At 37.1% G+C, this 22,750-nt stretch overlaps 1 protein-coding gene across 2 annotated transcripts; it reads right to left on the bottom strand.

The window, feature by feature from the left end:
• Positions 1-3,410: 3,410 nt before the first annotated feature.
• On the bottom strand, positions 3,411-15,002 carry LOC145109667 (uncharacterized). 2 transcript variants are annotated; one of them, XM_079046861.1, is made up of 5 exons: positions 14,017-15,002; positions 13,727-13,841; positions 13,355-13,430; positions 3,821-4,723; positions 3,411-3,728 (listed from the first exon to the last, which is right to left on the bottom strand). In XM_079046861.1, exons 2-4 carry the CDS (start codon positions 13,831-13,833, stop codon positions 4,253-4,255), a joined length of 654 nt encoding a protein of 217 aa, XP_078902987.1. In that variant the 5' UTR covers positions 13,834-13,841; positions 14,017-15,002; the 3' UTR covers positions 3,411-3,728; positions 3,821-4,252. The 2 variants fall into 2 exon arrangements, with proteins under 2 accessions (XP_078902987.1, XP_078902988.1); XM_079046862.1 differs by lacking the exons at positions 3,411-3,728; positions 3,821-4,723 and adding exons at positions 12,091-12,225; positions 12,442-12,524.
• Positions 15,003-22,750: the final 7,748 nt, after the last annotated feature.

Genomic DNA, 22,750 nt, shown 5'->3' with positions numbered 1-22,750 from the left:
CTTTAGATAAGGGATCGTATAGTCCTCCATTCTGGATATCGTGCGAACAATTACATGGAACATAGTCATACTTATTGTCCAGCAGTTTGTTTCTCGATCTCTGATTCGTCTGACATAGAACTTAATCGAACACATCAATTCAGTCCTGACCGGGCCCGACACATAAGTCAAACCAAATCATCGAGGGGCCCAGATATAGCTTTTACCCTCTTAGGATAAAAGGAACGGATAAACTTCGACTTATATGCATTTACAATTCACTCATTGAATCACACACAACAATGCGTTTTATAACATCAAGTTACTGATGCGTTTACACATTATCAATGCACAACCAACTTGCAAATAATAAACCATATATCTAGGTTTTAAGACCATATGATATTATCGTCTTGCGATCACTCGTGATGAATTCCATGAAGTGATGCCAGCAAGCGTAGGTCTAATCTAATGCTCAAATCTTATTCATAAGCACTCATGAACGTTGCTGCAAACCTTTGCTATGTCTAATACACTTCAGACAATCTACAAACCAATTCATGACAATCTTCTTTCATACCTACTTCCAAAGTATGAGCGACTGTGGAACGTTCGAATAAGCTTATTATTTAGGAAGTCAAAACATGCAAAGTGAAACAATAGGTAAAAAATTAACATAAGACAGTAACTTTACTTATAAATAATACTCTTTTATTTAATCGTCAAATGTTAATTACATTTATCTATTACACATTTCTAAGCTATCTAATCTAAACTAATATCGTCCTTCAGCCCAATGCTCCTAGCATGTTGCAAGTGCTTAACCCTACTCAGTCCCTTCGTAAGGGGATCTGTTGGGTTATCCTCTGACGATACCCTCTTCACTACGAGGAGTCCCTCTTCCACCCGATGTCGAATAAAATGATATTTCCTGTCGATATGTCGAGATCTACCATGATCCCTCGGTTCCTTGGTCAAGGCAACCACTCCTTCATTATAACAGAAAATCTCCATAGGCTCCTTTATGGCTGGCAAAACTCCAAGGTCTCCAATGAATTTCTTCAACCATATCGCCTCCTTTGATGCTTCGCTAGCTGCTATGTATTCTGATTCACGCGTTGAATAAGCTACGGTCTCCTGCTTGGAACTTTTCCAAGTTACTACTCCTCCATTTAACGTAAAGACCCAGCCCGACTACGAACGGTAGTTGTCTCGGTCGGTCTGAAAACTGACGTCACTATACCCTCGCACCCTTAAGTCATCGCTCCCACCGAGGACTAGAAACCATTCCTTGGTCCTCCGAAGGTACTTAAGAATATTCTTGACTGCGGTCCAATGTGCTTTGCCAGGGTTCGCTTGATATCTGCTGACCATGCTCAAAGTGAAGGCCACATCAGGGCAGGTGCAAGTCATAGCATACATGATCGAGCCAACTGCGGAAGTGTAAGGTACTCGGCTCATCTCTGCTATCTCGATTTCGGTACTCGGACTTTGAGTCTTACTCAACTTGGCATTACTTTGGATCGGTAACTCCCCCTTCTTTGAATTATCCATACTAAAACGCTTTAGTACTTTGTCCAAGTAAGTATTTTGACTAAGTCCTATTAGTCTCTTACTTCTGTTTCTCACTATCCTTACTCCCAAAATATAGGCAGCCTCTCTGAGGTCCTTCATAGCGAAACACTTCCCAAGCCAGGACTTAACTTCCTTCAGGGTTGGGATGTCATTTCCTATGAGTAGTATGTCATCGACATACAATATGAGGAAGCTTACTATACTCCCACTGGCTTTGACATATACACACGAATCATCCTCGCTTCGTAAGAAACCAAACTCTTTGACTTTCTCGTCAAAACAAAGATTCCATCTGCGAGATGCTTGTTTCAATCCATAAATGGATTTCTCAAGCTTACACACCCTATTAGGATACTTCGCATCGACAAAACCCTCTGGCTGACTCATGTAAACATCTTCAACCAACTTCCCATTGAGGAAAGCGGTTTTGACGTCTATCTGCCATATTTCATAGTCATGAAATGCAGCAATGACTAGCATCACCCTAATAGACTTTATCTTCGCAACTGGTGAGAAGGTCTCATCATAGTCAACTCCGGGAGTCTGAGTAAAGCCCTTCGCAACCAATCGCGTCTTATAAGTGTGTACTTTCCCATCCACTTCGGTCTTCTTCTTGAAGATCCATTTGCACCCGACCGTCTTACGACCTGGCACATTGTCAACCAAATTCCAAACTTGGTTGTCATATATGGACTGAATCTCGCTGTCCATAGTCTCTTTCGATTTCACAGACTCCGGGCCTGCCATGGCTTCCTTATAGCTGTTAGGCTCATCCAAATTCACTAGTGTACTATCACTAATAAACGTATTCCCTTCAGAAATGATATGGAAACCATAAAACTGGGGTGGAACACTAACTCTTTCAGAACGTCTAAGAGGTAAGGACTCGTCAATCGGTTAAACAGGAGTTTCCTCCTCAAGTTGAGCGCCAGTGTCAGAGGTTCCTTCATCGTTCGGTTCTTGAAGCTCTTCAAGATCGATTTTCCTCCCATTGTCCCCTTGGCTTATGAGTTCTCATTCTCAGAAAACCCCTTTCCTCGCAACAAATACAACATTGTCACTCGGTCTATAGAAGAGATAACCAAAGGACTTCTGCGGGTAGCAGATGAAAATACACCGCTCACTACGAGGTTCGAGCTTGTCGTGAGTCTCTCGTCTTACGAAAGCCTCGCAACTCCAAACCTTGATATGTTCCAACGAGGGAGCTTTCCCAGTCCATATCTCGTAAGGTGTTCTGGCAACCTTCTTTGTAGGGACTAAGTTAAGGATATGGGAAGCAGTCTCTAAGGCATACCCCCAGAATGAGATAGGAAGTGAAGAACGACTCATCATGGAACGAACCACATCGAGCAAGGTTCGATTACGCCTCTCAGCCACACCGTTCAACTACGGTGTCCTGCGCGGCATCAATTACGTAACTATTCCACATTCCTTGAGGTAGTCGTGGAATTCAAGACTAAGGTACTCTCCACCTCGATCGGATCGAAGCATCTTGATTTTCCTTCCCAACTGATTCTCTACTTCTTGCTTGAACTCTTTGAACTTTTCAAAGTTTTCTAACTTGTGTCTGATTAAGTAGATATAGCCATATCTGCTATAATCATCGGTAAAAGTCACGTAGAAGCGGCTTGCATCCTTTGTGGTGGATCTAAAGGGTCCACATACATCTGTATGTATGAGATCCAATAAACCCTCACCCCTTTCACAAGAACCAGTGAAGGTTGACTTGGCATTTTTCCAAGTAAACAAGACTCACACACGTCATCGTCCCTAAGGTCGAATGACTCCAATACTCCATCCTTTTGGAGTTGCGCTATGCGTTTCTTGTTGACATGTCCAAGACGACAATGCCACAAGCATGCTTTTACAACCATCACAGTTTCATATATTCCATTACAAGGCAATGCTTCAAAATAGAAAACACCATTAAGATAAGCATAAATAGAACCCTTTTCATTATCAAATGAATATCCAAATCCTTGTCTAAACAAACCATGAAAATAAATGATGTTTCTTGCCATATCTGGCGAATATCAACAGTTATTCAAATCTAGTCCTAATCCATTACTAAGCACTAAAGAGTAAACTACAATCTTGGTGACAGGTGACGATCTTATGTTCCCCATGATCAAGTTTATCTTCCCATGCTCCACATCCCTATTTCTTCTTAGGCCCTGCAAATTAGAACAAATGTGAAAACCACATCCTGTATCAAGTACCCAAGAAATAGCATGTGATGAATCATTAGATCGAATAGTGTACATACGTGCGAAGGACGACTTGATCTTCCCATCCTTGATATCTTGCAAGTACTTCGGGCAGCTTCGTTTCCAATGCCCTATGTCGTGGCAGTGATAGCACTCTGCATCCTTTGGGTTTGAGGTGGGTGCAGTGGGACCAGCTTTGGTTCGACTAGAAGATGTGCCATTTTGAGACTTTCCCATATGGTGGCTCTTTGAGGGAGCCTTCCTCTTCTTACCCTTCCCTTTCCCAATAGCCAAGACGGGGGCAGCTGTAGCGGGAGTTGATGCAACAGATTTATCCTTGAGGTTGCTCTCAGCAGTCCTCAACAACCCTTGAAGCTTGCTCAACGTGACCTCCTCTTTGTTCATGTGGTAGGTCATGCGGAACTAGTTGTAGTATGGAGGTAAGGAGTGAAGAATTATGTCAATTGCCAGCTCCTCATTGAAGTCCACATTTAACTTCTGCAGGCGATCAACATATCTTTGCATCTTCTGAAGATGAGCAGAGACTCTCTGTCTCTCATCTTGGTCGTGATCATCGAAGTGATGATCTCGTACCTCTCCTGCCTCGCGCTTTGATGGTACATAACCATCAAATCTTGATGCATCTCGTAGGGGTAGAAGTCCTCGTAGGACTTTTGGAGTTTTGCGGTCATTGTAGCGAGCATGATGCAATGGACTTTCATAGCATCACGCTCATGAGTTTCATAAGCAGCAATCTCCTCAGGAGTAGCAGTTTCGAGGTTGATCTCCTTCAGCTCCTTGTCGAGGACATATTCCTTATCCTCGTAGCGGGTAACCATCCTTATGTTGCGGATCCAATCATTGAAATTATTTCCGTCAAAGATTACCCTCCCACACAAATTCATGAGTGAGAACGAGCCTGAAGAGTTCGAGCCTGAAGCGTTGTTGTTTGAGTTCGACATCTGAAAAGGAAAAGAAACAAAGTTTGATTAGATAAGAATCCCCAATTAAACACCCAAATGAGAAATTAAGGGTAGGATCCAACAACATTATTTACAACTTAAAAGAGGGATGCCGTAATTTAAATTGCAAATAATTTGAAGGTAAGTGAATGACGATTCACTAATTTCCATCATTAAAACAAATAAGTTTTAAATGTATTGAAAACTCCTAGATCTTTTGAGATTCATTGAACTTTTCAATGGCATGTTTAAATCTCTATATGCCCCTCAAGTTTGTGACTGGGATACCGAGGATCATAAACAGGGTGTAAATAACCATGCAAATATACATGGTGCCCCCAATGTTACAGTCACTTAATCGATGTGCTGGTTAACCACACACGCTTCATCGATCTATGACAAACATCGAGTCACCCTTTGCCACCTTTGCTTAGAGCCAAATTAGTGTTCCGGTTAACCACACACGCTCCACTAACGTCTTAGCAAGGGTACAAAGTTTAATTTCATGGAATTGCATCAAATTCACTTTTTGCCTAAAGTAACTAAGAATGAGAATTTTAAAAAACATTTAGTTACTTTATAAATTCATTATACTTTTAATGAGGAAAGGTTTGCCCTATCCTACCCGTTCGGCTAACGACCCTCCACTGGTCAAGGGTACGGTGGGTAAGAGTGGATACCCAATGGCGGTCGTTTTACATGTCGCTTCTTTAAACACCCCTTATAGACCAACTTCGTGAATGAGGCCTACTAACGGTAAGAGTAGCATTTATGTTATACATATATAATAATTATTCTTATAATATTATAATAGTGTAGGGTGAATTTTAAACTTGTAAAACTCTAGGGTTTGGGATTTAATTATTTCAAAATTAAACTTTTAATCCAAAAAATTTAAATTCCAAAATTTGAGGGCAAGTTTTGAAACATTTCAAAACAAACTAGATCAAAATTCAAATAAATAATTAAACAATTAATTATGGTGATTATCTAATTTTGACCTAATCCAATTTCATGCAAGATAATGATCAAATAAATTCAAATAATTAACATTTATCATATAAGGAAATAATCATTCAATTAATTTGATGTTATCTTTAATTTTGGCAAGGATAATCACCCAATATCAATAACATTTGTATTTTATCAGTTAGAAACGATTTGGTAATTATCCTACAGTAAAATAGGCATAAAATCCCGAAAATCCCTATGTCTGACTGTCCGACTCGTCGAGTCCCTTACTGGACTCGTCGAGTTCATCCTACTCGGCGAGACCTCTTTGGGACTCGGCGAGTCTGACAGACAAAAGGCCAAAAAACGAGTTCAAGCAAATAAACAAACATGTATTGCATCAAATACAATAGAAACCAATCAAGGCTCTGATACCACTGATGGTTTGGAGCATAAAAACAATCATATGTGCTCATGCAAAACCATAAAGCTTGGATCTAGGTTTCTCTATTGAACATGCAATTCATCCAAGACTTAGGAACCCTAGATCTACCATACATATTTCAAAATTAACTTAATTTATTAGATCTAGATGATTACCTTTCTTGAATGGCTTGAATCTTCTACTCTTTGGAGCTTAGTGTCACAAATGTCACACCTCTAATGGCGTACAAACACCACAAGCAAGAGGATGATGTTTTAGGAGAGAGGATGAGAGGCAAAAGTCGGCTCCAAGCTTCCAAGGAATCAAGTGGCCGATTTTGCTATCCCTAGGGGTCCTTATATACTTGAGCTTCTAGGGTTTCAGTCAAAACCCTAATTGGATGACTTAGGCCCTAAGTAACTTGAGAACCTTCTGGAATAAGGCCTCTATGGCCGAAATTAAGATAGACTCCTCTTAATTTCGTCCATGCCCTAATCCATAAGGATTCTCAGCCCAATATTCAACTATCACACAATTGACAGTTCTCGTCCCCTTTAATGAATTAATGTCTTTTAGCCACAAAATTAATTTTTAATTAATTCTTGTTTAATATTAATTAAACTATATGATTTCTCTTTTAATATATTATTCATATAATATATTAATAAACCATATTAACCTCTCTTTCTCCATAAATCATCCTATCAAGTTGCTTTGGTGAAGGCAACCCAAAAGGACCATGCACAACCGGGTCAAGTACATACAAAATATAGTTACGGACTTAGACACTAATCCATCATTTAGATCATAAAGTTTAGATCTTAAAAGTTTGTAACCTTGTTATGGATAAAGTTGGAAACTTTATCCATCTAAACATCATAATGATTCAAATCTGAAGGTTGGAGACTTGGACTTAATGGGTTAAGATGAGAAAGATGTGTTTTTGGTCCCTTTGAGGCTTAAAGACTAGATCTTGGTTGTTTGGGCCATCCTAATGGATAAAGTTGGAAACTTTATCCATTATAGAGCTGTTAGGAACCTGATTTGAGTATTTGATGGTTAGCCTTTGAGCATTGAGTATTAAAAAGAAGCTAGGGTTTGGTTTTGGGCTTCATTGAGCCATGCAAAAGCTTAAAGTTGTCGAATTTCTCAGTTAAGACCTTCCCAAGACTTAGATCTGAGTATTGGACGTTGTATCTTAAAGGATTAAGTGCTTAAATTGAGTTTTTGAGATCCCTGTGATTACGCCCTGTGTAAATTGGAGTACGCAGCGTGTAAAATATCCTGGTCCCATTTTTCCTTTTCTGTGATGGCCGAGTACGTGGTGCGTAATAGGGTGGTACGCATGACGTACTCACCAGAGAGCCATTTAGGCCATTTTTGGGCCTTGGTTCCTTTTGGTTTTGGGTCATGGTTAGATGTGTCAAGTAAGGGAAGGTGAAAATAGTCTTTTACCCCTTAGCATGATAGATTATGGTTGGACCTTTGATTATGGTTTATTACCCTACTTATTGATTAGGGGTGATTTTGGATATGTTCAGTGCGAAGAGCCCTGTAGCAGCAGCACATGTGTGATTCAGATATCTTCAGATTGAGGTGATTCTCCTCACTGTACTTGTAAGTCGAAGGCACCAATGTCGGCCCGCTGGATTATACTGTAGGATAGTAGTGATCTTTGTGACACTTACTAATATGTCTGTATGTGCTTTATGTCTTCGTGGCTCTTGCTAGTATGACTGTATGTTTATCTATTGGGGGTGAAATAGACCCGTACCGGTTGACATATACCAAAGGAGTCGGAAGGGACTCAGAATGTCGGAAGGGACTCAGGGAGTTATAAGGGACTCGGAGAGTCGGAAGGGACTTAGGGGTGAAATAGACTCATACATGCTTTAGTATGATATGTATGTATGATGTATGGTATGTGGTATTTTGGGGAACTCACTAAGCTTTGTGCTTATGGTTTATAATTAAAATGTCTTTAGGTACTTCTGGTTTCAAAAGGAAGGGCTCGGCTTGACCAAACTGCATCCCCTGGAGATTTATTATGCATTGATTGTTTATGATTTTACGTTAATGTTTTGAGAATACTTTTACTATGATTGTCTTTTGTGTTAATGAGTGAATGGTTTTGGCTTATTAAAAATAAAATTTTTACTTGGTATTTTTGGGACATTGCAAGGTTGGTAACAATTGTTTCATGGATAAATCATGGATTTCCTTTAGTAGATTATCAAATGCACATGATGAAGGTGTGAATGCTTTTCTAGATTTTGCGCAAAGTAATAATCCAAAGTTAGATGTTATTCCATGCCCTTGTGTAAATTGTATCAATTTGTGTCACCACTCAGTTGACAATGTCCATTATCATTTGTTCGCCCACGACTTCGATGAAAATTATAAGATTTGGTCTTTCCATGGAGAAAAACAACCCAAGATTGATTCTAGATGCCCTAATAATTCCATTCCTCCTAATGCTATTTATACAAAGGATATGCTACATAATGCCTTCAAATATGTAGAGAAAGAACCGGTTCATTGAAATCACTTCTTGAAGAATATGATAAGCCACTTTATGTAGGGTCAAAGTATAATGCACTTAGTGGATTATTGAAATTCCAACATTTGAAGGGTCGGTTTAGCTGGTCTAATGCTACTTTTTGATGCTTTGTTGTGTGTCCTAAAAGATATCTTACCATCAAACAATACCATCACTAGCTCGATATATGAGTCCAATAAGTTGCTAAAAGGAGTAGTTCTACAATATGAGAATATTCATGCATGTGAAAATGATTGTTTTCTATTTTGGAAAGAACATAAGGATGCTTCTGAATGTCCAACTTGGGGCGCATCTCATTGGAAGAAGAATACCAAAAACATACCTTCAAAAGTTTTATGGTATTTTCCTATCATCCCTAGATTTAGAAGACTATTTTCATCAGCGCAAATTGCACATGACTTAACTTGGCATGCACAAGGTCGGGTCAATAATGGGAAGTTGACTCATCCTCGTGATACCCCTTCTTGAAAGCTTGTTAATAGAACGTGGAAAGAATCCGGACAAGAAAAATGGAATCTTAGATTGTCCTTGTCTGCTGATCATATCAATCCTCACAGGTCATTAAGTTCCAGGAATAGTTGTTGGCCGCGTATCCTAATAACATATAATCTACCCCCTTATTTGTGTATGCAAAGAAAATTCATGATGTTGACTCTGTTGATATCAGGGCTAAACCAACTTGGTAACAATATTAATGTCTACTTGGAACCATTGATAGAAGATCTAAAACTCTTGTGGGAAACTGGCGTTGAGACATTTGATGCCTATAAGAAAGAATACTTCAATCTAAGAGCAATATTACTTTGGACTATAAGTGACTTTCCCACATATGGTAATCTTTCGGGGTGTGTTACCAAAGGTTATTATGCGTGTCCAATATGTTCGAAGAATACTTGTTCACAATGGTTGCAAATTCCAAAAAATTATGCTTCGTTGGGAATAGAAGATTCCTCCCACTTGGACATCCTTTTCGTAAAAGAAAAAACATTTCAACAATCAACAGGAGAATGATATTATGCAACAACCATCATCAGGTGAATACATTTATGACTATCTGGCGGGATTTGAGAATACGTGGGGTAAGAAGATAAAGTCAAAGAATATAGGATCAAAGAATATAAAGTTAAAGAAGATAGAGTTAAAGAAGATAAAGTCAAATAAGGGAGCATCAAAGAAGGAAACGCCAAAGAAGGAAACTTTAAAGAAGAAAAAAGAAAGTATCGATGAGAGTTCTAAATTTTGGCATAAAAAGTCGATTTTTTAACTTGAATATTGGAAGAAGTTGCTTGTTCTTCATCAGTGAGATGTCATGGACATAGAAAAAATTGTGTCCGAGAATGTTTATGTGACAGCGCTGAATTTGCCTCACAATACGAAGGATGGATTAAAATTACGACAAGATCTTGAAGCGTTGGGCATTAAGCCTGAATTACAAACTCAGCCAAAAGGGGATCGACATTGGCTTCCTCTTGTGTGCTACACATTGAATTCCTCAGAGAAATAACTATTTTATGATACCCTGTCTAACATAAAAGTGCCTCATGGGTATTGCTCCAATTTCAAGAATCTCATGTCGGATGATTTTCAAAGATGAATGTTCTGAAGTCTAATGATTGTCATGTATTAATGCAACAACTTCTCCCTTTTGCAATCAAAGGGGTGTTTGACGTGAAGGTGCAGAAAACAATCCTAAGTTTGTGTCGTTTTTTCAACGAGTTGTGTAGTAAAGTTGTTGATGTTAGTGAGTTAGGAAAGTTGCAAAGTGACATCGTATTAACCTTATGTTTGTTAGAGAAGTACTTTCATCCTTCATTTTTCGATGTCATGATTCACTTGATGGGGCATTTAGTTAGAGAGGTGAGGTTTTGTGGCCCAGTTCATTTTAGGCGGATGTATCCATTTGAGAGATACATGAAAACACTCAAAGGGTATGTAAAAAATCATCATTGACCCTAGGGTTGTATTGCAGAGTGTTATGTGGCAGAGGAAACCCTAGAGTTTTGTTCAGACTACTTAAAAAACATGAAATCAATTGGAAATCCCTCATAAACGTGTTGATGAAAGAATCTGCACTGGCAAGCCGTTATCGTAGGCTACAATCGATGTTGTAGATGCTAAGTATATCTTTATGTATTACGAAACACTGTTGTTGTGGAGTCATATATAAGGTAAGAATTACATGAAACTGTATATTCTTTGTAATCTATCTATTATATAAAACTTCTTCTAACTTCTAATACGCTTCAGACAACATATGTTGGAATTGAAGGATCTCAACCCCCGTTACTCTCGCAAGAGTACATGGTTGCAGAGCCAACACAATCGGACATTTAGTAGTTGGTTTAAAAGAGAGGTTTATTTTTAAAATAAGTTTGTTAGAATTACAATATTTATAATTACTTTGTTTAAATTACCTTAATTAGATATTTTTCTAATAAGTTGAAAAATGTTTGGCTAACGGGGAAGATATTTGTGACTATGTTCGTTGGCTGGCCAAAGGGCCTAGTTTGTTGTTAGTAAATATAGCGGTTTTGCCATAAATGAGTATCATTTTCATACAACATCTCGAGATGAATCTAGAACTGTGCTTCTAGTAGTACGGGCCCAATACTACCTACCATACCTATCCGTACTTTCCTCAAGAGTCATCCCAATTCCCCTAAGTGGCACCCTAAACATTGTATCTGCTAATGCTAACATGCTTCCCAGGTTCTCCTAGGATTTTCCCTTCCTGCCACTCTCCACCATCAGCTGCGGAAGAAGCCCCTACTATCACCCGCTAACTACCTCAAGGATATAATTACATGCAACAGACACTAGATAATTCTCCGACTGCTGGGTCTCACACTACAACGGTTGGATTCAAACAAGAGCTGTGCAATAGAGTTAAACCTAACCTTCTAGAATTATCTAATTTCTGCAACATGCAACCTCGTATATTCGCTTGATATTTAACTAGTATTAGCAGTGGTTCCTAAAAGCACAAAGCAAGAAGCATTCGAGCATCGAGTTCTAACCAGAGAACTGTCTAACAGGTCGTCCTAACATATCATCTATAATCCAAACTAGCATGAAGTTCTAGGGGCTTGTACAGTAAGCATACAAGACATCTCTCTTATCATTCAATCCTGAGCAGATCCGTAGCTCTAATCTAGCATGTTATTCACATACTGAATCAAATAACATGAATGGGTATTTTGGGAGCACTTACTTGAGCTCGACTGATTGCATGCATCACACCCATTCTTTCTAGTAGAAGTCCTTTTTAGAAATCATTTATTTTATGAAATGTTTTACCAAATCCTCAGTTTGAGTTCAGACACACACGAGAGTGTGTCCGAATCCCTTAAACCAAGGCTCTGATACCAACTTGTAACACCCCAAAAATCATAAGTAAAACATTTCATTTTTAATTCAACCAAAACCATCAAGAATTCATGTGAAACCATCATAAGTATGTCAATATAAAAATAGTTATCAGAGTACAAAGCCCAAAATCCTAAAAATATAGGCATGGTTGGATGCACTGCAATCAGGCCAGGCCCTTCCCCTTCAAACCGGAAGTACCTAAAACAGAAACTTAAACTGTAAGCACAAAGCTCAGTGAGTTCCCCAAACTACCATATAACATACAAGCGACGGGCCCCGTCTAGTGAGTATAACGGGCCTCGCCCTAACTCGCATAACATGCCCCGCTCAAAATACAGAACATGCAAGTATCACACAGAAAACTAACATCAAACAACATAATATAATGGGTCAGCATTGGTGCCTTCGACTCACATGTATAGTGAAGAGACTCGCCTCTTAGACGATAATCAACTGATGATGCTCTCACTGCTAACAAAACAAGTGCTACTCCACACCTAAATGGTTGTACAAGGTAAACCCTTAGTCAACCTTCGAAAGCTAAAGGTTAGCCAAAAGTTAACTCAAGTCAAAGTCAAAGTCAAACTCAGTTGATCTCCACGTCGTGGCCAACCTTGGCTACGCCGTGGCCCAGGGGTCTAAACTCAATCCATACTCGAGTCAAAGGATTCAACAAACCATCAGGAATTCTCCACTTTGTGGTCTTCCTTGGCCACGACGTGGGTATAAGAATACAAAATAGTCAACTGGTCCTTACTCGCCACGCCGTGGCGGCCTAGTGCCACACAATAGGGAGCAGTCTATTTAGCCTAAGCGAGTTAAGCTGCTTTTAACTCAAAACCAAAGGCTCAAAAATCCAGATCTACTCCTTCTCAACGCCATAATGGATAAATTTTCCAACTTTATCTATTAAGACATTTCAATAAGGCAGACACTTCAATAAGACAATATCTCTAATCAAAGGTCTAATAAAGGAAAAATCATGACATGGGTCAACCATTAAGCACTTTTCCTTAAAGTCCCTTACCCGACCAACTCCAGAAGGGTTTCTAATACCAGATCTGGCATAAAGTTGGGTGCTTTATAGACATGCATGTCTAGATTCCATTTTAGGTCAAAATGAGCAAATAGGCGACCAAAACTCATGCAAGGCTAAAAATCCCAACCAAAGTCTAGATCTACAAGATATATTGCTCATGGGACTCAAGAGAGTCATAAAGTTGCAACCTTTATCTCATCAACCGAACCAAACATCACTTATAGACTAAAATAAGCTAATATAGATCTACAACCAAAGAATCATCAAAATGGAAAGTTGAGGACTTACAAATGGTCCAGAGAGTGATTCCAAGGATGGGGAGGAGTTTTTGCTTGATCTTTGGGATAGCACCTTCTTCTCCTTCCTTCAAAATGCAACCAAACACCACAAAAAGCTTAATATCACAAAAGGGGGGCTAGGGATACGATTTCTGGTCTTGAAAGGGTGATGGAGGCTGATAGATTATGAAACCCTAGCCATAATGTCCTTTATATAGGATCCAAAGCCCAATAATTAGAGTTTTCTCCAAACTCGTTTGCCACGCCGTGTCGAGTCATTTAAATCCGCGTTTAAGAAAATAATGCCCCGTTGTGGTGAAGCCCCTCCACACTGTGGCAGCCCAAGAATAAATTTATGAAATTTAAATGAATTAACTCATACCTGAAACGGGTGTTACTGGTTTGTTCAGGAAAGTTTTGTTGTTGTACTCTTGGTAAGTGGTCATGTTTCCTGATGTGTGTGATAAGGTTTTTTGTAGTTCCTTCCATTGCAAAATCTTTCCCAGTTCAAATTTGCCAATATAAAAAGATTCACAAATTGAATCCATCAAGTGCTCGCACCAGGATAGGAAAAGTTTGTGCAAAAAAAAACAGCCCCGACAAGTAAAAATGGAACTGTTTATAACAAGATAATTAAATGAAAATGAAATAAACCCAAGAATTGGCAGTTACCTGGGTTGTCCTCATGTCCAAATGTATGCTCAAAGCTGAATTGCTTTTCAACAAATCGAGTTAATAATAGTCAACCGCTTAATAATAGTCGGTCATTTAAATTTAAGTAAATATGAATACTTAATAATAGAACAGTTTAAGTATTCTTTATACTAACTTTGTCATTTGAGCATTTTTATTTTTTTATATGATGCGAGGAGAAACCAATATTTGACAATGGGTCAACCTAAAAAAATACCTCTAGGTCACCTTCATCCAATTCTCAGAAACTCAACTATCGTGCAAAATGAACGGAAAGAAAATTGATGCAGATAATGAGTAAAATTTAAAGAAAAAACTTTGTGTAAGATAAGGGTTCATGTAACCACTTCAATCAACAGTGGGCGGAAAGAAAATAGTAGTTGGAGACGTTAGCTTCCTTTGATTATACCATGACGTGTTCTTGAGCGGTCTGTCCATGGAGATGGTAAGAAGAACATATGGAGATAATATCGTTGTGTTTTCTCTTAAGTTTTGGAAAACAGAGATGGGAATGGGCAGCCACCAATTTGTAATCGGAGAAGGAAAAACTACTCATCGACGTGTCTTCGTTCGCCTCCTTCATCGATCCATGTAAGGGAAGTAGAATTCACCTTGAGTGAAGAGGGGCAGGGCGGAGGGGCGTTGGTCGATTTTAGGACCATCAAAATCGATTGATAAAATTGGAATATTTGAAACGCTTGTCAAGTTTGTTTCTTCATTTCAGAGCAAGACAAGAAAATGGGAGCAATAGGATAAGATAAGAGAAACCTTGAATTTGAGGTGGAAGGGAGGAACTCTAGGAAACGATAGAAAAAAAGTTCGAGGTGTCGTACACAGGGAAGGCAGTGTAATCTACATCAATCGACGATTCAACACATTTTGTACCGACGCTTGAAACAAAGCAGGAGGTGGCGTTCCAAGGCGGTGAGTGAAAAATCTAAAAGCAACTGGTGGCAGGCTAAGAGAAAACCCCACGGTGAAGTTACAAAGTGAAATACACTCCTTTAGAATATATAGATTGAGGCAGGCAGCCAAGTAGGTGACAAGAGGAAGATCCTAGGGGTGAGCAAAAACCGAACCGATAAAAGAAAAAATAAATCGCAACCGAAAAACCGAAACCGACGCAAAAACCGATGGTGCGGATTTTATTTTTTTGAAAAACCGAATTTATTGGTGCGGTGCGGTTTTTATCTAGAAACCGGACCACCAAAACCGAACCACACCGCAAGCTTATTAACAATAAAATAAATGACTAATTTATATTATACAATTATACATTTTATTTAAAAAAAACTAATAAATTCTAATTTATACATATATTATATATTGAACTTGACGGTAATTAGTAATTAGGTATTAGGTATTAGGTTTAATATGTGAGTTTGTTACTTTGTGTTTGTCACTTAATGATTATGTGTAAAGCGTAAACACTATGTGAGCTACAACTTGTAAGCTTGTAACTTTTAAGCACAAACCGAATAAAAAAATGAGCTTGAGAAAATGGGTTGCAAATGAAGTGATTAAGTAAACAAAATAAAAAAAACTCAAAATTAGTGTAAATGTGAGGAAACGAAATGACACCATGTGATACAATCATAAATTTTCACATGAACATCACGGTTAAAAAAATCGTACCGGTGAACATAAAAAACCGCACCATATGTTTGACTCGGTTTAAAACCGACACTGAACCGATACAAACCGAAACCGCACTCAAAAACCGCAAAACCGAACCATTGAAAAACCGCACCCAACGGTTTCTAGAATTCAAAAACCGCACCTTGCGGTTTGCGGTTCGGTTTGGCCCTAAAACCGCACCACGCTCACCCCTAGAAGATTCTCATCGACGTGTATAGTCTTATTATCAAAAGGGTTTATTCCAAAAAAAGCTATTATACTTACAACTTTTCTCAGTTTGAATTTAGCCCCAACATTTACGTATGAGTTTGCATTTAGCCCCAACAATTTTTTGTTCCCCATTTGCCATTATTTTTTAGAAAAAAATTCATTTTAGCCATTAGCCAGTCACGAATAGGTATTTTAAAATGTAATAACTTAAAATGAAAAAGGAAAAAGAAGGCAAAAGTCGAAACAGTGACTTCTTCTTGAGGGTGGAGCGTGTTAGCTAGTAAGCCAATAACTCTCTTTTTTGTATTATGAGTGTTTTTTGTATTTAATGTACACCTATTTTTTAAAATGAAGGAAAAAGATCTAATGTAAGTCTCGAGTTCGAGACATCTAATAAACGATGTGACATGTTAATCTTTGATCCAATAAAAATTATCATTTCTTTGGCTTCTTAATAAATATTTCATTAGAAATATTTATTTCTCAACAAATATGTCATTAGAAATAACCAATTTTTTCTTAGATAAATTACGAATAAATTAACAATTTTGTTTTGCTTAAAGATTAGCATGTCATAATGTTTATTAGATGTCACAGACTCAAGACTAACACTAGATCTTTTTCCTTCATTTTAAAATACATGTGTAAATTAAATACAACAATTACTGATAATACAAAAAAGAGAGTCATTAACTTACTAGCTAACACACCTCGCCCCTCCAGGAGAAGTCTTAGTTTTGACTCTTTAGAAGTATTTGGTTTCTTAACAAATATGTCATTATTAATATTCAATTTTTTCTTAGATGAGTTCTGAATGAATTAATAATTCTAATTGAATCAAAGATTAACATGTCATGTTGTTTATTAGATGTCACGAACTCGTGACTTACACTAGGTCTTTTCCATTATTTTAAAATATATTTGTACATTAAATACAACAAACACTTATAATACAAAAAAAGAGAGTCATTGACTTAGTAGCTAACAACCTCCACCATTCAAGGAGAAGTCACAGTTTCGACTCTTGCCTTCGTATTTTTATTTTTTTCATTTTAAGTTATTACATTTTAAAATATCTATTCGTGACTGGCTAATTGCTAAAATGAAAAATTTTCTAAAAAATAATGACAAATGGGGAACAAAAAAAATGTTGGAACTAAATGCAAACTCATATGTAAATGTTGGGGCCAAATGCACACCGAGAAAAAAATGAACCAACATATCATCATGACTTGTTGGTGACCGACCAAGGGCCCAAAAATAAAATATTTTCTAAAATATAATCGTAAATTAGGAACAAAAAATAAAGTTGTAGCTAAAAGAGAATAAGTTTGTATATATAATGACTTTTGTGGAATAAACCCTGTCCAAAAGAAATCTTTGCATATATATATATATATATATATATATATATATATAGAAGGTCTGTGCACCCAAAAAGATTGTTACGTAATGGGGGAGGCGATGGCTTCAAGCGCATTTCCATTTGCAGGAGGTAACGATGAAACATGTTCTATCGTCATTCTTCACCGCTCTCCTGCGTACATGTTATTAAAGTTATATATATCCCCTCCATTATCTTGAAGAATACGCTGATGGTGGAAATTTTCAATAACACGATTCTCCTTCACCTTTCTTCTTCTTACTCATAGCATCAAAGAGAGTAATGATGGTCTTCTTAATGAGAGGCCATCATGTACGAGAGGAAACAACTGGTATTTCACCACAGCCTCTGTACCTAATGCATGTGTTCCATAAATCCCCTATATTATCTTGAAGAAGACACTAATGCATGTCTTCTTCTGTCTATTTACTATTTTTCTTTCTTCTTCTCCTTATCCCTTTCTGTTTCTCTAAAATATCCTCCCCCAACAATCTCGAAGTTGAAAGTGGCTTTGAAGGTTTGCAATATATCGCTTCACATTCCTTATTTCCATTTTTACCATGAAGGTAGGATAGGAAGCACGTGGTATTCCACCACCGATTATGTACACAATACATGTTTTTAGTATATCTCCTCCATTATCTTGATTAATATGCCAATTCATATCTTCTTTTTTTGTCTTATTTTTTCCCTGGCCCTGTCTTTTCTATTTCTTTTCCTTTCAAAGCATCTTTAACTAACGATTCATGTTGAGAATGGATTTGAATATTTGCAACTGACTGGATTCTTAAACAAATGATTATGACCTTCATGTTGCCTTTATGGGTTCCAATGAATTATTATCTTTAGTAATTTGTTTGCGGCTTCCGATTGCCTTTTAAGACATTGAATGGATTGGTTTCTTTTTACCGAAAACTATTGTATGTTGTTCACAATTTGAAAACAAAATATAAAACGATAAGTGACTTTTCTCATAATGCTAAAATGCGATAAAGACTAATTTTAAATAATTGACTAAAATGCAAAAATATAAAATCAAGGAAACAAATTAACAGTTCCAATATCGGGTTAATCGCAAGTTCAATTAATTTACTAATCATCATAATTTTGTGGTGCAATAGGTTTGATGAATTCCAATTTGCCTATAGCAACACAAAAGCTTGAACCACCTAGATTCTTCATAAATAATATGGTGATTAGATAAGTTTTTAACATATCTGCTTAATCAAATTCATGAGTCAAATAAGCATTTGTTCATGAAAATTAACTAGCATTATGATTTAAGAATCACAAAATCCAAAGTGGATCGAAGGCTTACACTTCTATTCTGGCGAACACAACTTCATGATCTAGAAATAAGATAAAACATCTAAAAAAATTATTTATTACTAATCTTTTTGAAGATATATTACATAATAAAAAAAAAACAACTAATTAATATCATTAAAACATTTGAACTCATGAATAAAAACTTAGAAAATTAATTTGAAATTGCATTCATAAAATACAATCCAAACTTATATATAATTACTCTTAATCAACTAATTGTTCTATTGATTCACCTGTAAATAAAAATTAAATACTCATAATAATATTAATAAAAAGTTATACAAGTACCGATTACAAAACGAAGATTTGAGAGCTTCATAAAATCGTTATTTTTGTTACTCCGAAAAACATCATCAACTTAATCTTAATCTAAATGATAAATGTACTACACAGATATAATATTACTTACTCAAAAAAATATAAGAAAAAAGAAAACGAATGACACCAAGAACAGGGACGGCTCCACTATGGTGCCCATAGTGGCACCGGCAACCCCTTATTTTTTCGGATACAGTGTAAAAAGTTTTGAATTTTTCGTTTTTTCTATATTTGTGCCACTACGTAAAAGGAAAAATGTATCACCGGCAACACTTGCTACGAAATCCTGAGTCCGTCCCTGACAAGAAGAAATAGATTTTTCATTCTGATTTCCTCCTTTTTCGTTTCTTCTATTTGCTGGGTTTTCCCAGCCTACAATAACACCTGATGGGCCTTAGACTTCCATTTAATTTATTATGGGCCATCATATTGGGCTTTTGTATTGGGCTACCAAAGTTGAAACCAGCAGCTTGCCTTTCAAAGCTGTTGTTTACAAGATCAAAAACATGACCAAACGACAAACGTCATGAAAATCGGTCAAATCAAAGATCAACAAGTTCAGAAGATACCAGCAATTTTAATTTAATCGGACAATTTTTTCCTTTTCATCTGAATATTTGAAGAAGACCACGCAATGCTATCAAAAATCCAAAAATCCCTTTATGTCGTTTTGTTTTCTTCTCGCTCATGGATTTTTTTACGGGACTTTAACCATGGTTGCAAGGCCTTCAATTACTTCTATCGGTGCTCCAAAATATAATTTCACTTGTACAAATCCACATAAAATTAGCTTAAACGAATAGTAATGATCAAAACAAAAAAATCTAACGAAAAAAAGATAATAAAAATAATAAAACTAAAATCAAATGCATGTTAAAATTAATACAAAATTCAAGTTAGCAATATCCCACAAACTTAATATTTCCTTATCCTTAAAGATGACATTATGGAAAAGCAAACTGAAGAAAAAAAAAGACAAAATGCAAATTCATCAAACTAATTTGATAAATTATTTTCTCAAATACTTAATAAAAACCTAAACCAAGTTTATGTGAGTTGCAATTAAGAAATATATTTAATAATTATGCAACAAAAATTCAATTTATACCTATGTGTTGAAACAAAAAACGAAAATTAAAAATTTCAATAAAATGGTGATAAGCAACAAACATAACACTAAGCCTAACATGTTAATTTAACAAACTTAACTAGCTAAATAAATTTAAAGTATCATCAAAATAAAATTATCATATTTACACAATATGAAAATGTTAAAAGGAATTATAATAAAAAATCTGACGTATCATCAACACAACACTAAACATAATCAATAACATGCTTATTTTCACTTGTATTCATGACAAATATCACACGGACACATAAAAGAACACATAAAAGAACGAATATCCGCTAAACACATAGAAAGAATATTTGCTAAACACATAGCAAAGGAACGCGTAGGATCTATTAGATAACTATTAGATAAATATATTGTATATATTGTTAAATATGTTATGTATATCTGTATTCTATAGATCCTACATTATAGGATCTCATTATTATAATTCATTAGTATATATACAATATCATACACACGTTTTGGTGTGTGGTTCAATTTATCTCAGTCTTACATGGTATCAACCTAAACCATCCGATCCTTCCCTCCTTCTCTTTTCCGCTTCTTTTCTCAAAACCCTAGAAGATGTCGACTTCTCAGGATGGCACCTTTTCAATGAACACTTTGCTTCATATGATTCCCATCAAGTTATGTTCCACCAATTATCTTCTCTGGAAGAATCAGATGCTTCCCTTACTCTCTTATCAGAAGCTTTTGCCCCACGTTGATGGCACCTCTGTTCAACCTGCTGCAACAGTCGAAGTTGACAACAAATCAGTTCCCAATCCAGCTTTTACCTCCTGGTTTGATCTTGATCAGAAGGCTGTGATTCTTCTCAATTCGTCATTAGCTGAAGAGGCTGCTGCTGAAGTACTTGGGCTCTCCACAGCTCGTTTGATATGGACCTCACTGGAATCCGCCTATAGCAGTTCTTCGGTAGAAAGAATTCATTCCTTACGCGACTCTTTGCGCCAAATGACAAAAGGTACCTCTACTATCTCTGAATATGGTAGAAAGTTTAAGTCTGCTTGTGATAAATTGGCTGCCATAGGCCAACCAGTTGAAGATATGGATAAAATCCATTGGTTCTTATGCGGATTAGGGCCTTCATTTGAAACATTCTCTATTGCCATACGCACCAGTAAACCCTCTCCAACCTTTCGTGATCTTATATCTCAGGCAGAGAGCCATGAGTTGTTTTTAAAATCCATCCATGGCACCACTACTCCACCTGCAGCTTTTATTTCTCAATCTCGTTCCACCAATAACAGGGGTCGGTCAACAAATTATCCACGTGGTGGCTCTCGTGGATCTGCTGGTGGTGGTAGAGGCCGTAGGGGGCGTCGTCCTCCCCATTGCCAGCTTTGTCGCACAAATGGACATTATGCGTCCTCTTGTCCAAGTCTGTCTACATATGCTTCCAACTCTCTTCATCAAGACTCAAACTTGGCACAAGCGTTTCATTCCCAGTGTCATGTAACTCAGGGAAATCCCGATTGGTATGTGGACTCGGGAGCAACTGCACATATGACTTCCTCAACAGATAATGTCACCTCACCTGCTCCATATTCTGGTAATTCACATGTTATTTTTGGTAATGGAAACAATCTGCCAGTTTCACATATTGGTGACACCATGGTTCACAAAAATATTACTTTACGAAATGTCTTGGTTGTTCCTCATTTAACCAAGAATCTGTTATCAATTAGTAAACTTACCATGGATAATCCAGTTGATGTTCTTTTTTCTCAACCATTCTTTCATATTCAGGACAGGTCAACCAAACAAGTGATAGCAAGAGGTCGGTGTGAGGATGGATTGTATGTGCTTAAAGATGATCATACAGCCTTGATCGCTTCTTCTGGAGTTTCTAATAAAGCTTCTTTTGAACTATGGCATAATCGTTTAGGACACACCTCTTTTGATGTTATCTCTAATTTACAAAAACTTGGTTTGTTGAATGTTACTTCTATTTTGCCTAAACCAGTTTTTTGTGAACCTTGTCATCTTTCTAAGGGACAAAAATTACCCTTTGATTTAAATCCTAAACGATCATTAAATCCGTTAGATTTGATACACTGTGATTTATGGGGACCAGCTCCGGTTGAATCAAATGGTTATTTATATTATGTTGTGTTTATTGATGATCACTCACGTTTCACATGGTTTTATCCTTTGCAAAATAAGAAAGGGTTTTATGCTGTTTTAAAGAATTTTATAAAGCTTGTTCAAACACAACTATCACGGAAAATTAAGGTTTTTCAAAGTGATGGGGGCGGTGAATTTGTCAATCACATTGTTCGTGAAATTTTTGAAGAAAATGGTATTGTTCATCAGCTTTCGTGCCCGCATACTCCCCAACAAAATGGCAGAGCTGAACGGAAGCATAGGCATATCGTTGAAACTGGTCTGTCTATGCTTTTTCATGCACATGTCCCGACCTCCTATTGGGTTGATTCTTTCAGCTCAGCTACATATATCATCAACCGGCTTCCTACCAAGATTCTCAATAATCATTCTCCATTTCAGTTGCTTTTCTCACGCATACCTTCTTATGGAAATTTTCGCACTTTTGGTTGTCAAGTGTACCCATATCTTCGTGACTATTCAGCACACAAGCTTACACCACGGAGCATTTCTTGCATCTTCATTGGTTATCATCCTCAATATAAAGGGTACAAATGTCTTGATCCAACAACATCACGGATTTATATCAC

This window comes from Lactuca virosa, chromosome 4 (assembly GCF_052849685.1).
Source record: "Lactuca virosa cultivar CGN04683 chromosome 4, Lactuca_virosa_CGN04683_v6, whole genome shotgun sequence".
Classification (NCBI taxonomy): domain Eukaryota; kingdom Viridiplantae; phylum Streptophyta; class Magnoliopsida; order Asterales; family Asteraceae; genus Lactuca; species Lactuca virosa.
Note: the sequence above shows the minus strand (reverse complement) of the source record. Positions and strands in the feature narration are given on the sequence as shown.